The sequence below is a fragment of the Narcine bancroftii genome, chromosome 5 (genome assembly GCF_036971445.1).
Source record: "Narcine bancroftii isolate sNarBan1 chromosome 5, sNarBan1.hap1, whole genome shotgun sequence".
Taxonomy (NCBI): Eukaryota; Metazoa; Chordata; class Chondrichthyes; order Torpediniformes; family Narcinidae; genus Narcine; species Narcine bancroftii.
This window is the reverse complement of record NC_091473.1, coordinates 4,393,546-4,409,390: the sequence shown is the minus strand read 5'-3', so window position 1 is coordinate 4,409,390 and position 15,845 is coordinate 4,393,546. Positions and strand designations below refer to the sequence as shown.

General features: G+C 43.8%; 1 protein-coding gene across 4 annotated transcripts in view; it reads right to left on the bottom strand.

Annotated features, from left to right (window-relative positions):
• The window catches only part of uba1 (ubiquitin-like modifier activating enzyme 1), a 381,394-nt gene that overhangs the window by 93,031 nt on the left and 272,518 nt on the right, over positions 1 to 15,845 (bottom strand). For all 4 annotated transcript variants that reach the window (XM_069936574.1, XM_069936577.1, XM_069936576.1 and 1 more), the window contains one exon: positions 126 to 317. In XM_069936574.1, coding sequence (XP_069792675.1) covers positions 126 to 317 — 192 coding nt within the window. The remainder of the gene's footprint in view (positions 1 to 125; positions 318 to 15,845) is intronic.

Here is a 15,845-nt window from a genome sequence, read left to right as displayed (position 1 = left end):
GGATTTAATCTGCCTAATTTCGATTTGAAGCTGAAGGTGTTAAGGATGGGGCTCATTGAGACTGGAGGTACACTATATGTGCTGCAGCACTCAGGCTGAAGACATTGGGAAGGCAGCCCACTTACCTTCTTCTTGGGTGGAGGTAGAGGCATGGAGAAGGAAAATAAAGGCAGGGCTAGGTTGATAAAACTGTTCCTGTAAGCGGTTATTGGCCTGTGACCTTGCACCACCTTGTAGAGCTCCAAGCACACCAAGCCAACCACAGCCGCTGTGGTGGTGGCAATCGCAGGGATGATCCTTCCAGCAATCAGCTTGCTCTGCAACATAGAATGATGAGACAAAGGTTGAGGGAACTTGGCTTCAGTATGAAAATCAATGCAACCTGATACTTGTTCCACTTTCGCCTCAGAGTCAAAAGGGTATGGGTTTAATTCCTCCTCGAGTCACCAAAGCAAACAAAAAATCATAGCCAACTCTGTGGTCTAAAATACTAAAAACACAGAAATGCTGGAGGAACTCAGCAGGTCTCACAGCGTCCATAGGAGGCAACGACACCGTACCGATCTGTCAGGCCCTGTATCTCTGGAATTCTCTTGGGGAGCAATGAACCAATCATTAACCCTCTGGGATTAGTGTCCCAGAGAGTGTTTTATACAGACATACAACACAGGGACAGCTGAAGCCTATGAGCCCGTGCTGCCCAGAGCACACCAACTAACCTATGAACCCCTTATTTTTTGAAGGGTAGGGGGACACCGAAGCACCCAGAGGAAACCCAGACATGGGGAGAACATAAAACTCCATACTGACAGTGGTGGATTCGAACCCAAGTCATTGGTGCTGTAATAGCATTGCTCTAACTGAGAGGCTTACTGTACTGCATGTGTATCTTTGGATACAATGAATTTGATAAATTTATGGACAACAAAGAGCAGGAAATTAAGTTGAGGTACCATCTTAAACTCCAGGAGCATATGGCCAACACCCTGTTGATTTCTTGTGTTATTTAAGGTCCCTCAGTGCATGGATATGGGAATGCTGTACTATCAAAGGTGGCACCCAGTTGACATGATATTAGCCCAAGACCCTGTAAGGTGGCAGGTCAATTCACCTTTATTGTTCATACCATGCTCTCACGGTAAAGACAAGATAGCGTTTCTCCAGGACCACGGAGCATATTTACATAAATATAAATTAGAAGTTAAACACATTAAAATATTAAGACGTATACAGTAAAAGTCCACGGTTCACTATTCACATATATTCTGAGAATTCAGGATTCTGATGGCTTGGGGGAAAAAGATGTTGCCCAATCTGGACATAAGGATCCGAGTGCTGCGATACCTCCTACCAGATGGCAGAAGAGAGAACAGTTTACATGAGGGGTGTGTGGAGTCCTTCACAATGTTTATTGCCTTTCGCCGCATCGAGTGTTGTAGATGTTCGTCATGGTAGGAAGAGGGCCCCCCGATGATCTTTTCTGCCGATTTCACTGTCCTCTGCAGGGTCTTGCAGTCCAAGGTGGTTCAGCTTCCAAACCAGGCGGTGATGCAGTTGTACAGAATGATCTCGATACATCCTCTGTAGAACGTAGTGAGGATGGAGGGTGGGAGATAGACTTCCCTCAGCCTTTGCAGGAAGTAGGGGCACTGCTGGGCAGTGAATGGAGCTGATCCCAAAGCCACTACTTTTAAGAAGTGTCCTCGAAGAATGATCACTGTAGTTAAAGGAAGCAATTTACAAGGGAAAAGGGTATGTTGGTCCTGACTTGCATCACTGAATTAAGTGTTTATTGTATTATATATTAGTATTATATACAGATTCAATTGAAGTCTTGCTGCTGTGACCCCGTACATAAAACACACTAACAACAATTTAGGTATAATTAGCGTACAAGAAGAGGAAAAAAAGATAATCATTGTAAAAGGAAGGGAAAATAAAGAAAAAAATATTCACTATTGGAAAGTTCAAAGAGAATTTGAAGAGTAAAGTTGAGTTTCAATTATATGGAGCTGTAACGAGACCAGACCCAGAACATCATGTGCTGGACTGGTTTCCCTACTCAAGGAAAGATACAAGGAGATGTGAGTAATGGAGAGAGTGCATTAAATATACTCCAGAACGATTTCTGGGATGTGGTGGGTGATTGTTCCACAAGAAGTTACGCAGAGTGTGCTTTAACTGCCAAGAGTCTAAAAGAATAAACTCTTGGAAACATACAAAACTCTGATTGATACACGACTCCCACTTCAAAACAAGCGTCACATCACCCTCATCAGTGTCTATGCTCCAACCCTCCAGGCGGAACCAGCAGAAAAGAACAAGTTCTACACCGACCTGCGCAACCTCATCCAACGTACCCCTACAGCCGACAAGGTTGTCATCCTGGGCGACTTCAACGCTCGTGTCGGCAAAGACTCAGAAACCTGGCCAGGAATCCTGGGCAAGCATGGCGTCGGCAAGTGCAACGACAATGGGCGCCTCCTGTTGGAGCTCTGCACAGAACGGCGGCTTGTCATTACAAACACCCTTTTTCAGCAGAGGGACAGCCTTAAGACCACCTGGATGCATCCCCGATCCAAACACTGGCACCTCCTGGACTACATCCTGGTGCGAGAAAGTGACAAACAAGATGTGCTCCACACCAGGGTCATGCCTAGCGCGGAATGCCACACTGACCACCGGCTGGTTCGCTGCAAGCTCAACCTTCACTTCAAGCCAAAGCCCAGGAACAATAAAGCCCCCAGAAAGAGGTTCAATGTTGGAAAACTGCAGTCAGACGAAGCGAGAGGAAACTTCCAGGCAAACCTCAAAGCAAAGCTCGACGTTGCAACCCGCCTCACGGACCCGTCCCCTGAAACCCTCTGGGATCAGTTGAAGACTACCATACTGCAATCCACTGAAGAGGTACTGGGCTTCTCCTCCAGGAAAAACAAGGACTGGTTTGACGAAAACAGCCAGGAAATCCAGGAGCTGCTGGCAAAGAAGCGAGCTGCCCACCAGGCTCACCTTACAAAGCCGTCCTGTCCAGAGAAGAAACAAGCCTTCCGTCGCGCATGCAGCCATCTTCAGCGCAAACTCCGGGAGATCCAAAATGAGTGGACAGATTCAATTGAAGTCTTGCTGCTGTGACCCCGTACATAAAACACACTAACAACAATTTAGGTATAATTAGCGTACAAGAAGAGGAAAAAAAGATAATCATTGTAAAAGGAAGGGAAAATAAAGAAAAAAATATTCACTATTGGAAAGTTCAAAGAGAATTTGAAGAGTAAAGTTGAGTTTCAATTATATGGAGCTGTAACGAGACCAGACCCAGAACATCATGTGCTGGACTGGTTTCCCTACTCAAGGAAAGATACAAGGAGATGTGAGTAATGGAGAGAGTGCATTAAATATACTCCAGAACGATTTCTGGGATGTGGTGGGTGATTGTTCCACAAGAAGTTACGCAGAGTGTGCTTTAACTGCCAAGAGTCTAAAAGAATAAACTCTTGGAAACATACAAAACTCTGATTGGGCTTGATAAGGACATGTGCAAGGACGATGTTTTCTCAGATAGACTGTAGAAGCAGCAATCACCCTTCCAAACAGATCAGAACTGGATGAGATGTCCTCAAGTAGAGCGTGGTGCGTCGATGGAAACATCTTCCCAAGAAGGCTGAGGAGATGTAGTTGCTGGATATATTGAGGAAGAATATTGACTGATTTTTGGGATAGGAAGGGAATGAAAGGATATGGATTAGCATTGGGAAGTGATGCTCAGGAAAATAACCAGGCACGGCCTTGTTGAAAAGCCTGTTTCCACAACTGTCAGGCAGGGCAAGAGCTTGGGGGTCAAATGGCTATGCCAGCTTCTATTTCGCATTGAGAACAGAAGTGAAAATATAGGCTTAAATTTACAAAGCATCTTTCACATTTCCTTCTGAATACCCCAAACTTCTTTCTCACCAAATAAAACCTTTTCAGCACTGATGCACATTCAATTAACCAAAAGGATCAAGTAATAGGAACTGAAGGCTTTTATTAGCAAGAGATGGAGAGCATCCCTTGTGTTGTTGGCTCACACTGACCTGGGCTCGAACTGGGGGCAGGGTTGTGGCATTGACAGCCTTTATGATGGATAAAGGGGAGGAGTCACGAGTCGACCAGTGAGAGCAGGGTCAAACATACATACAGGTTATTGACATACAACATGTTATTTACATACAACAGTAGTTTCACCACGAGCATGATCTGAATTGTACTGTAGGAAGCACAACCGCCAACTAACCTGAGGCAAGCTTCCAGTTGGATATTAGGACAAGTTAAATAATTTTCAGAGAAAATATTAGGTGGGACCCTAGACACTTTGTGCTCTTCCCTGAAATGGAATCGTTTACAAGCTAGGAGCACTGTCTGACCTCAGTTTAATGTCTGCATTTGAAAGGCAACATCAGAGATATTTGTGAAGTAGGAGAAAGAGTATGTCACTCGGCCCATCAAGCCTGGTCCGACACGCAATGAGATCATGGATGGGCTGACTGTCACATCTACATCCCTGCCTGCGCCCCTGGTTACCGAAAATCTATGTACCGCCTCCCTTAAAAATATTCAAAGATTCTGAGCCCATAAAGACCCCTGACTGCCCCGTGAAAAGAGATCACCTCAATTTCATGTTTTAAAAAATAATTTAAGACCACAACAATGTATACATAGCCAATACAACTTCAAAAGTTATACATGTATAATATATATGTAACCCACCCTTGCCCTCAGAATATTCCAAGGGGGAAAAAAAAGGAAATAAGAAAAAGGACTGGAGAATGCCAAGAAAACAAAGTATACATCATAAATTCTCCATCTTAATAATGGAGCCGGGGATTTCCAACTGGAGGGGCCTTCAGAGAGTACACTAAATTTTCAAACATATTGCAATCTTGGCCTCTGTATTTTCCAAAAGAATTGATATTTATAACACAAATTATGTTATCCTCTCAAGTGGAATACAGCTCCGAAGTTCGCCTGATCTCGCTCTTAACTGGCTGACCCATTTTTTGTAAACAGTGACCCCCCCCCCCCCCACTAAATTCTCCCACAAGAGGGAACCATCGGAGTCTCGTTAGCTTTGTGCAAAACAGGAGATAGGGAGTTCCAACTTATGGATGTAATAACCCATGAGAAACGTTGAATGCCCCGAGTTGGTGCCGCTCACCTTGCACAATGGTGATGCCTTACCTTAACCCCAGTGGAAATGTGCAAAAGAAAACCGACAAAAAAGGGAGGAAGAAGCACGTATGTAAAGGGAAGGAGGTGGAAATAATTAGATGCCAAGAGGCAGGCTGAGACAGTGATGGCCGCAGACAGACCTATTTACTTCTGTTAATGAGGAATCCCTTGGGAAATCAAGTGGTAATTAACAAAGATCGCAAATAGAGAAATCCAATTAACGTTAATGCTTTCAAAGCACAAATGTGCAGCAGGGACTGCATCTTCACATCTGCACCAAATTAAGACTTTTATAATTTTGGCAGCAGTAATGAAAAAAGAGCATGAGGTGTTTATTTTTGCACTGAGGTTTTAAATTCATGTGTCATCCAGACTCATAATTATAGGCAGGGCTGTCTAGTTTAACACAGTCAGCCTCCACTGGTGTTAGTTTCTGGGTGACATCATCTCAATGCATGCAGGCACTGCCCTGAATAAGGGAGGAAAAGATCATTGGGGTTGGCTTCAGCTGGTTATAGGGCCAGATTTAAATAAGTTGACATCCTATCTCTTCTCCACTGCACCGCACCCGACACACTCCCTGTCCATCATTTTCATTTTGCTGTAAAAAAGCATTTACGCTCATTCACCCACCTCGCAGCATCCTGGAAGGCTAATAATGAACCTTTGAGACATTACAGTATGGGAAAAGTTGCAGAAAATGTGTGCTTCACAAGCATCCAATGAACAGCAATGCGATGAAGCCATCTGTCATGCTGGGTGAAGGACATGTTTGCCTGAGGAACCAGGGAGGCTTCCTTTGCACCAATTTTGTACACCAGCATCAAAGTTTTAGTTCAATGTCTCAGAGTACTACCTACGAACGTCCTGAAAAAAATGTGAGGAGAAACAGCAGGTGCACAAATAGATCAAAGAAATCTAAAGTAAAAACACAAAGCAGGAGAAACTCAGCTGGACAAACCTATTGTAAATGTACAGCATCGTACTGGGCTGTTGGCCCACGGTGTTAGGCTGGCATGATAACCCACTCGAACAACCTCCGACTGCATAACTCTCCATTTTCTTCAGTACATTTTCTTTTAAGTAGCTTCCCCCACATGTGCAGTTTCAGTTACCTGTGGTTAACTGCGGTCCAAAAATATTAAATGGAAAATTCCAGAAATAAACAATTCATAAGTTTTAAATTGGACGCTGTTCTGAGCAGCGTGACGAAATCTCGTGCCGTCCTGCCCAGGACGTGAATCCTCCCTTTGTCCAGTGTATCCACACTGTATATGCTACCTGTCTGTTAGTCACTTAGTACTACCTCGGTATCGCAATGCTTGTGTTCAAGAAAGCTTTTTTATAAATAAAAAAAACTTTAATTAAAAAATCAATAGAGAGAGAGAGCACATTCACATTTTATCAATAGTTATTCTTGTTAATCTCCTGTTGTGCCTAATTTATAAATTAAACTTTATTGTAGGTGTGCATGCATAGGAAAAAACAGTTTCTAAAGGGTTCGGTACTATCAGTGGTTTCAGTCATCTGCTGGGGGTCTTGGAGCATATCCCCCATTGATAAGGGGAGACTACTGTACCTGTCTAATAGTCTCTTAAAAAATTGTTGGGAAAATGGCAGGAAGCTGGAGAGGCTCAGTGGGCATCTATGGACAGAAATGGCCAGTCAATGTTTCAGGCCTCGATGATGGGTCCCGAGCTGAAACTTTGACTGACATTTTTCTGCCCGTGGATGCGGGCTGGCCTGCTGAATTCTCCCAGCTTCTTATTGTTTGTTGAGGAATCGGAGGAGTTTAGTAACAGAGCATTAAGACTCTGCCCAGGAAATGAACACATCATTACAAAGTGAGGTGTTTACTTTGCCTGCATCAATGACAGCAATCTCCCAGTGGCCAATCATTTCAATTCTGTGCCCCATTCCTTGGCGACAAGTCAAGCTTATTGACATCTGATGGTACAAGTACAACCCGACGAAGCAGCGTTCTCCGGTCCTCAGTGTAAAGCACACTGACACACAACCAGACATAACACACATATAGACAAACTATACATATGCAGGACAAGTACAAATAAGTCTCGGATGGTAAGTGTGAGCAGTTCATTTGGTCATTCAGCATTCTCACTGCATGTGGGAAGAAGCTGTTCCTCAGCCTGGTGGTGCTGGCTCTGATACTCCTGGATCTCTTCCCCGACAGGAGCAGCTGAAAGATGCTGTGTGCAGGGTGGAAGGGGTCCTCAACGATTTTGGGCGCCCCCTTCAGACCGTGATCCCGGTAGATCACGTCGATGGGGGCGGGCAGGGGGTGGGGGAGGGAGACTCCAGTGATCCGCTCTGCCAATCTTATGGTCCTGGGGATTGACTTCCAATCCTGCCCATGGCCTCATGTACTGCCAAACCAAGGTCACCCATGAAATGGAAGGGCAACACCTAATTTTCCATCTGGGCAGGGCATTCTAACCGGATGGTATTAACATCAACTTCTCTGGTTTCTGCTAGGCCCCTCCCCATTCTCCATCTTCTTTCCTCCAACTCTCCAGCCCCTTTCTTCTCCTATCTCAGAGCCATCACCCCACCCCCTGTTTGCTGCTGTGCCCTCCCTCCCTTATCCACCTATTACCTCCTGCCTGAGGGACTGTGCTCCTCCCCCTGTCCCTGCCCTCCACACTTTGCTCAGACGCCTACCTACATTTATGAAGGGCTCAAGGCCAAAACGTAGGTTATGTATTTTTATCTTTGCTAAATAACGTACACTATTTGACCCGCTGAGATTCTCCAGCATTGTGTTTTTGCTGCGGACTTTGGAGTTTAATAAAATGTTTAATACTCTGATCATCAGTGGTGGCCTTCTACTTGTCTGTATTCCTCCTTTCTATTCACGTAAGGAACTACAGGATAAAACTGGTGAACAGCTGCATTAGATCGTGGATCAGTAAAAATTCTCCCAGTGTTCAGAAACTCTTGTTCCAACAAATAATAAATGGTAAACAGATGAATGGATATGATAAAAGCCATCTGAACAGAATGGCAGTGCCCCCTATGTTAATTTTTACAGCTTCATTTTCTGAATAAAAATAGCAGGGTAACAAAACAGAAAGAGGAGAAATAGGGAGCACGGAGAATCAATTCTACGGAAAGATAAAATAAACTACGTTTGCTTTCTTTGGACCAGGGAAGGAAACTTAATAAGAGTTCTGAATGGAGAAGGGATATGATTAACGAGTGACTGCTTCCAATTGGCAGAAGCACTGGTAAACAAAGATTGAGGATAATTAGAAAACAATGAATTATATGATGTAAACTGCACCGAATGCACTGTGTGACACGATGGGGGGGGGGGGGGGGAGGAGATTCGATGGTACATTTCAATATGGATTTAGATAAATATTTGAAATGGGTGCATTTTCAGGGCAGGGAGTGGGATCAACTTGTTTCACAGTGTTGGTGCAGGGACCAGGCTGATTGGCCTGATCTGTGCTTTATGATTGCATGGTTAAAGGAAGCAATTTTGGATGAGTCAAAATGAAGAGGGGATTTGCTGTCTCAGTTTGCTCAATGAATTATCCTTTGGCATTTCAGGCTGGGTCAATCTGATGATGTCAGGACACAAAAACATAGAAGTCTCCAGCACAGTGCAGACCCTTCAGCCTACAGTGTTGTGCTGACCTAATAACCATAGAACATTACAGCACAGAAATAGGCCATTCGGCCCTTCTAGTTTGCACCAAACTATTATTTTGCCTAGTCAGCCTGACCTCCACTGTCCATAGCCCTCCATACCTCTCTCATCCAAGTAACTGTCCAAACTCTTCTTAAATGTGAAAATTGAGCCCTCATTCACCACTTCAACTAGAAGTTCGTTCCACACTTCCACCACTCTCTGTGTGAAGAAGTTTCCCCTAATATTCACCCTAAACTATTCCCCTTTCACTCTTAAACCATGTCCTCAGGTTCGTATCTCAGCTAACCTCACTGGAAAAAGCATAGTTGCATTTACTCTGTCTCTACCCCTCATAATTTTAAATACCTTGATCAAATTTCCCCTCATTCTTCTACGCTCCAGGGAATAAAATCCTAACCTGTTTAACCTTTCCCTGTAACTCAGTTCCTGAAGTCCTGGAATCATCCTAGTAAATCTTTGCACTCTTTTAATCTTACTGATATCTTTTCTGTAGTTAGGTGACCAAAACTGCACACAATGCTCCAAATTTGACCTCACTAATGTCTTACTCTGACAACTGCCTAGAATTTCCCTACTGCATAACCCTCCATTTTTCTCAGTTCCACATATCTATTTAACAGTCCCTTAAAGATCCTATTGTATCTGTCTCCACCTCCATTGCTGCCAGTTCTTTCAATGCACCCACCACTCTCTGTGGCAAAAAACTTACCTCTTACATCCTGCCTATCCCAAGCATCTTAAAATTATGTCCCCTCATGTTAGTCTTTTCAGCCCTGGGGAAAAGCCTCCAGCTTTCCACATGATAAATACCTCTCTTCATCTTGTACACCAATATCAGGACACTCTTCATCCTTCGTTGCCCCAAAGAGAAAAGAATCCAATCCATGGAACATCCTTGTAAATCTCCTCTGCGCCCTCTTTATAGTATCCACATCTTTCCTTTCTGGGTTTCAGGATATTGGAACAGCAGGCAAAAAAAAAAAATCCTCACTGAATGTCTATTCTCCACTTTGTAGATGGACTTGATGTTACCAATGGGGCCAAAGATACTGTCCTATTTAGTATTCTCAAAACCAACTCCAAGAACCTAATAGTTCACGTTCTTGATGCATATTTGGTCCTAACTGAGAACATACTCAGATACTGAAACACCCATTAAAATGTTGTCAACTTCAATCCCTCCTTCCATTTTGTAACATGGTGATACCACATCGCCATGTTCCACAGCATCACAAAAATGCCAACATACTGTCCCAGTACACCGCTAATTCAGTTTGATGCATTTACATTTTCCTCCTGGCTGCCTCTTTGCCCGACAGGCTTTTGTGATTTTGTTTCTGTCAGGATTACTCATTTGAACAGAGATAGAGAAGTGGTTCTCCATGTGCCGGACCCACTCTCAAAAGCAGTGACCCTCTCAGACCTGTGCACAAAGGGATTATGAATCAATAGGACATCCAAAGGAATAGAAGAACAAAACGTAACCAAAGGACACATACTTAAGGCAACTCCAATTGGAGTACACTTCCTGAGCAGGCCTGGCAAGTCAATTTGGCAGAAATAACAACGTAGCTCATGTTGTTCCGTTGTTTAAAAAAGGCTCCAAAAGTAACCCTGGAACTTATAGGCTGATGAGCCTGACATCAGTAGTAGGTAAATTAGTGGAAGGTGTTCTAAGAGATCGAATATACAATTTTTTGAATAGCCAGGGACTGATTCGGGATAGTCAATATGGCTTTCTGTGAGGTAGGCCGTGTTTAACCAATCTTAGAGTTTTACGAGGAGGTTACCAGGAAAGTTGATGAAGAAAAAGCTGTGGATGTTGTCTATGTGGACTTTTTAGAAAGGCCTTTGACAAGGTCCTGCATGGGAGGTTAGTCAGGAAGGTTCAGACGTTCAGTATTCATGGTGAAGTAGTGAACTGGATTCGGCAATGGCTGGATGGGAAAAGCCAGAGAGTAGTGGTGGGTGATTGCTTCTCAGACTGGAGGCCTGTGACCAGTGATATGCCTCAGGGATCAGTACTTGGATCATTGTTGTTTGTCATCTGTATCAATGATCTGGATAATAATGTGGTAAATTGGATCAGCAAGTTTGGAGATGACACTAAGATTGGAGGTGTGGACAGCGAAGAAGGTTTTTAAAGCTTGCAGATAAATCTAGACCATCTGGAAAAATGGGGTGAAAAATGGCAGATGGAATTTAATGCAGACAAGTGTGAGGTTTTGCATTTTGGAAGGTCAAACCAAGAAAGGACATACACGGTAAATGTTAGGACACTGAGGAATGCGGTAGAACAGAGGGCTCTGGGAATACAGATATATAATTCCCTAAAAGTGGCATCACAGGTGGATAGGGTTTTAAAGAGAGCTTTTGACATATTGGCCTTCACACATCAAAGTATTGAGTATAGGAATTGGGATGTTATGTTAAAGTTTTTTAGATATTGGTGAGGCCAAATATGGAGTATTTGGTGTGCAGCTTTGGTCACCTAATACAGGAAAGATATCAATGTGAGAAAGAGTGAAGAGAAGATTTACTAGGATGTTGCCTGGATTTCAGGAACTGAGTTACAGGGAAAGGTTAAACAGGTTAGGACTTTGAGTGTAGAAGAATGAAGGGAGATCTGATTGAGGAATTTAAAATTATGAGGGGGTTAGACAGAGTAAATGTAGGTAGACTTTTTCAACTGATGGTAGGTGAGATACAAACCAGAGGACATTGACTAAGAGTGAAAGGGAAAAAATTTTGGGGCGGAATATAAGGGGGAACCTCTTCACACAGAGAGTGGGGGAATGTGGAAGGAGCTGCCAGCTGAAGTGGTGAATGCGGGCTCAATTTTAAGAGGAATTTGGACAGGTACAAGGATGGGAGAGGTAAGGAGGGCTATGGATTGGGTGCAGGACTAGGCAAAAAAAAAATGGTTTGGTACAGTCTAAAAGGGCCAAAGAGGCCTGTTTCTGTGCTTTAATTTTCTATGGTTCTAAATATAGAAGAAAGAAATGAGAAACTATTTGCAGGGAATGCAAGTTATGGGGCTAAGGAAAAAAACTAGAATGGTGGAACAAATTGATTAGTTCTAACAAATAGTTCTAAAATAATTGTAATGGGTTGAATAGACTCCTGTCCTGTGTCTTCCGATGATTCTATGCAATCAGCATTTTCGAAAGGGACTCTGCTGTGTCACTGAAATGCTTCTGTTTCTCCTGCAGTTCAGGCTCACCTCAAGTGCAAGGCTTAGTCCGCGAAGGAGCACAAAACAGATATTTAATTTGATGAATTAGTTTGTCTGCAAAGAAACATTAACAGCCGAGGAGAGTCTGGATCTCTGCTTGAACTTTATCCTGTTACTGTAAGCATTGAGTGATTCAACCCAGCTGTGGCTAAGGGGCCAGTTAGCAGACAAGGGAAAGTAACCTTTCCCAGGATTCATGGTTACTGTACGTCTGCCCACTTCCTTTTCCCATCAAACCTCGTTAATATTATTTAGCTGAGGGGGTGCAGGGCCCCTTGGACTTCTTAGCTTTATTTGGTTTATGACAGAGGATAAGATAGTGCCTGAATGTTTTCATTTAGAAGGAAGATAGTTTAATATTAATACCAGATTTTAAAGCAGTTCTCCCACCATGTGCGATTGTCATCTTCTGCAAATAAATTGAAAATCCCATGATCCACTTACCAAAGAGATTTTCAGTGGGTGCCCAAACCCCCATCACAGAGATATGTAATCCATTTCCCCACCCTGTGCCTCTCTCTCTCTCGTGCTCTCCCCGAGGTGAGGCGTCAGCTGCGGCTGAGAGGTGACAGGGACTGAGAGATCCTCAATTCTTAGCCCACCCGAGATGGCTGGCAGAAGAAAGAATTGCTTGGATGCTGAGCCGACGATGGGAAGCTGGAGGGGCTCAGTGCACCAGGCAGCATCCATGGAGAGAAGTGGTCGGTCAACGAATAAGGGTCCCAACCTGAAACATTGACCGCCTATTTCTCCTATGGATGTTGTCTGACCCACTGAGCCTTTCCACCTTCTTGGAGATGGTTAACATGCAGTCTGGTGATCATTGGAGCCATAACTCAACAAACCATATAGAAAGTCAACAGAGCTCAGGTGGAGAAGCAATCTGTGAAATAACTAGTCATCAGTAGCCTATCACATTGATTGTTTCCAACAGGGTTTTGTGGGTCAAATATTTGAATGAGTCAACAACTTTCACTGACAATGCCCCCTCTTAACATTCTTAAAATGTTTCACAACAGCCTTCTCAACACAACACCTAGGAACAAAGGGCTGAAGTGGTGGCCACAAGAGGGCTGAAGGAGCTGGGGAGTAGGTACAGAGGAGATGCCAGGGGTAAGTGGTGGGTGCGTGGAATGGGCTGCCGGCAACAGTAGTGAAGGCAGATACATTAGGGTCTCTTAAGAGACTTTTGGATAGGTAAATGGAGCTTAGTAAAATAGAGGGCTATAGCTATTTCTAAGGTAGGGAGACGTTCAGCACAACTTTGTGGGCTGAAGGGCCTGTATTGTGTGATAGGTTTTCTATGTTTCTAGAATGTTACAGCACAGAACAGGCACCCCCCCCACCCCTCCCCCCACCCCTCTCCACAGTTCAGGAAGAATTGGTAAGAGATTGATTTCATGGATTGTGTTTTCTTAAATAAAGGCGACAGATGTAGAAAGACAGAGAAGTTTAGAAAGCGAGTTCTAGAGAGGACCTTGGCAGCAGAAGCCATGGTTAAATTTGAGAATGATCAAGCAAATTGGAGAAGCATTATTAGCTAAGGTCACAGGAGGTATCAGAGATGGGGTGGGGTGTTAGATGAAAGCTATGGAGGGGTTTGAAAGGATTATAATCACAAAATGGAGATACTGGTCAAAGGAGTCTAATCTACGATGCAAAGCAGACAGGACTGATGGTTGAATATGACTTTGTATTACTCCGTGGAACATGCCTAACGCACCACTCTTGTCGCCGAATTGTCCAGTGGAGAAGGATGCCATTAGGTCCATCATGCATGTGCTGTGGCTTTGAAAGAACTTATTCCAAATTTGGTCAAATACCAGAGTCAGGCTTGGCTTGGATTCTCACCTGTGATAGCTGACTGCTGCACTTTGAGGCTGACACAATCAATGTGTTTTTCCCCAATCAAGAAAACGCAAGGGTGCTCCTTACAACTTCCTCAACTGCCCAGAATTTTAAAATGACTTTTACTTTCCACGTGGGTTTGTGAAATTGGCTTAGTTTGGCTCAAAGGTCATTATCGAACATCTTCTTCACACACAAGCCCTCCAGTGCCTGGAAAATAATTTCAGACCCCACGTGGGTGGGAAGGAATAAACAAGCTGTCCGAAGGCCACATTTAAACAGAACAGCATTTGTGCAAGGAAGTGGGAAAAATAAGAGGGGGAGAATATTTTATTTTAACTTTTTTTAACTTTAGAGATAAAGCATTGTAACAGGTCTATGAGCCCACACTGCCCAATTTCACCCATGTGACCAATTAACTTACTAACCCTGTATGCCTTTGGAATGTGGTGGGAAACTGGAACACCCAGAGGAATCCACGAGGGAATGTATCAATTCCTTACAGTGAGTGATACCGCCCCGTGTTGCTGACAAAGTAATAGCATGGCGCTAACCCTAACCGTGCTGCCCATTCATCCCCCGATTGAGACGACTACACCTTAAAAATGGCATCACTAAAATGAAACACTATTGACAGTTAATTATCTGTTTTAGTTAAAGCCATGCACACCACCGAACAATGGCGCGGATAATAGGAGGGAGTTATGCAGAGGTAGAATGTAACACTGTATGAAGATAGTTCATGGGGAGTTGTGCAGTTGTGGGATGCACACCACACAAAGGGTAGTACGGATAGTGCAGCAGTTAATGTAACAGCTGCAATGATTTGGATTCAAATACAGTGCTGTCCGTAAGGAATATGTACATTCCCTCTGTGACCTGAACGTGTTTTCCTTGTGTAAATGGGTAGCATGGGTTTGATGGCCAGAAGGTCCTTCTACTGGGCTGCAATGTTAAAATCACAACGAGAAAAGCAAGGCCAATTGCATCTGTGGAGCAATTTAAAATGGGGTCCCATTGCCGTGTTTCACGTTTTCCCTCAAAAGGTGCGGTGCCAATTCTCAGTTTCTTCACTGGCAAAATATTCTGTGCTCCTGCAAACCTCTCAAGCCCTCAACCCCCTCAACCAGTCCCCAACTGCTCAGATGCAGGTTGGCTCAGTAGGAGTGACATGCATTGTGCGTTCAGGTCAGACTCCAGAGGCTTGAGCACATAATCTCGTCTGGTCCTCCAGTGCAGCACTGAGGGAGAACCACAACACCAGGGAAGCAGCTATTGGATGAGATGTTGCCACCAAGCCCACCATCTGCCACCTCCGCAAGTCATAGAAGTCACAATTCCAAAGATGAGCAGAAGAGTTATGCCTGGCATCTTTATGCTTTGGTCTAGTGTGCATCAATTTATATTACAACAGTAAATGCACTCTACAGCATATTTGTTGTTTGCAATGTACATTGGGGCTTCTTGACCTTGTGAAGTCATTTCAATAATGCAGGACTCTCTTTACTACAGTCTAAAATGCTGCAGAAAGGAAGATTTGATAGAATTTCAACATCTAATCTCCTTGCACAGTGTATTCCCTCACTGACCACTGTCTTGCCTCTGCAAATCTGATCAAGCAGGTCCAAGAAAGTCAACCAAGTTTGTTATATTTTAAATATTTGAATGTCTCCTGGTAGTCAAGTGTAATTCATGCCAGCTAGAGACGAGATGTTCATGGACCAGCATTTCTCTTTTGCAGAACAGTACTGTAGCTGGTCACCAGAAAATCAAAAGTGCTAATATCTGAGGGCAGGGTTCATTCAACTCAACAATTTGCATTGAACTGTCATGCAGGCATTTGACTCATTGTTGGGTACAGCTCAAAATACGCCC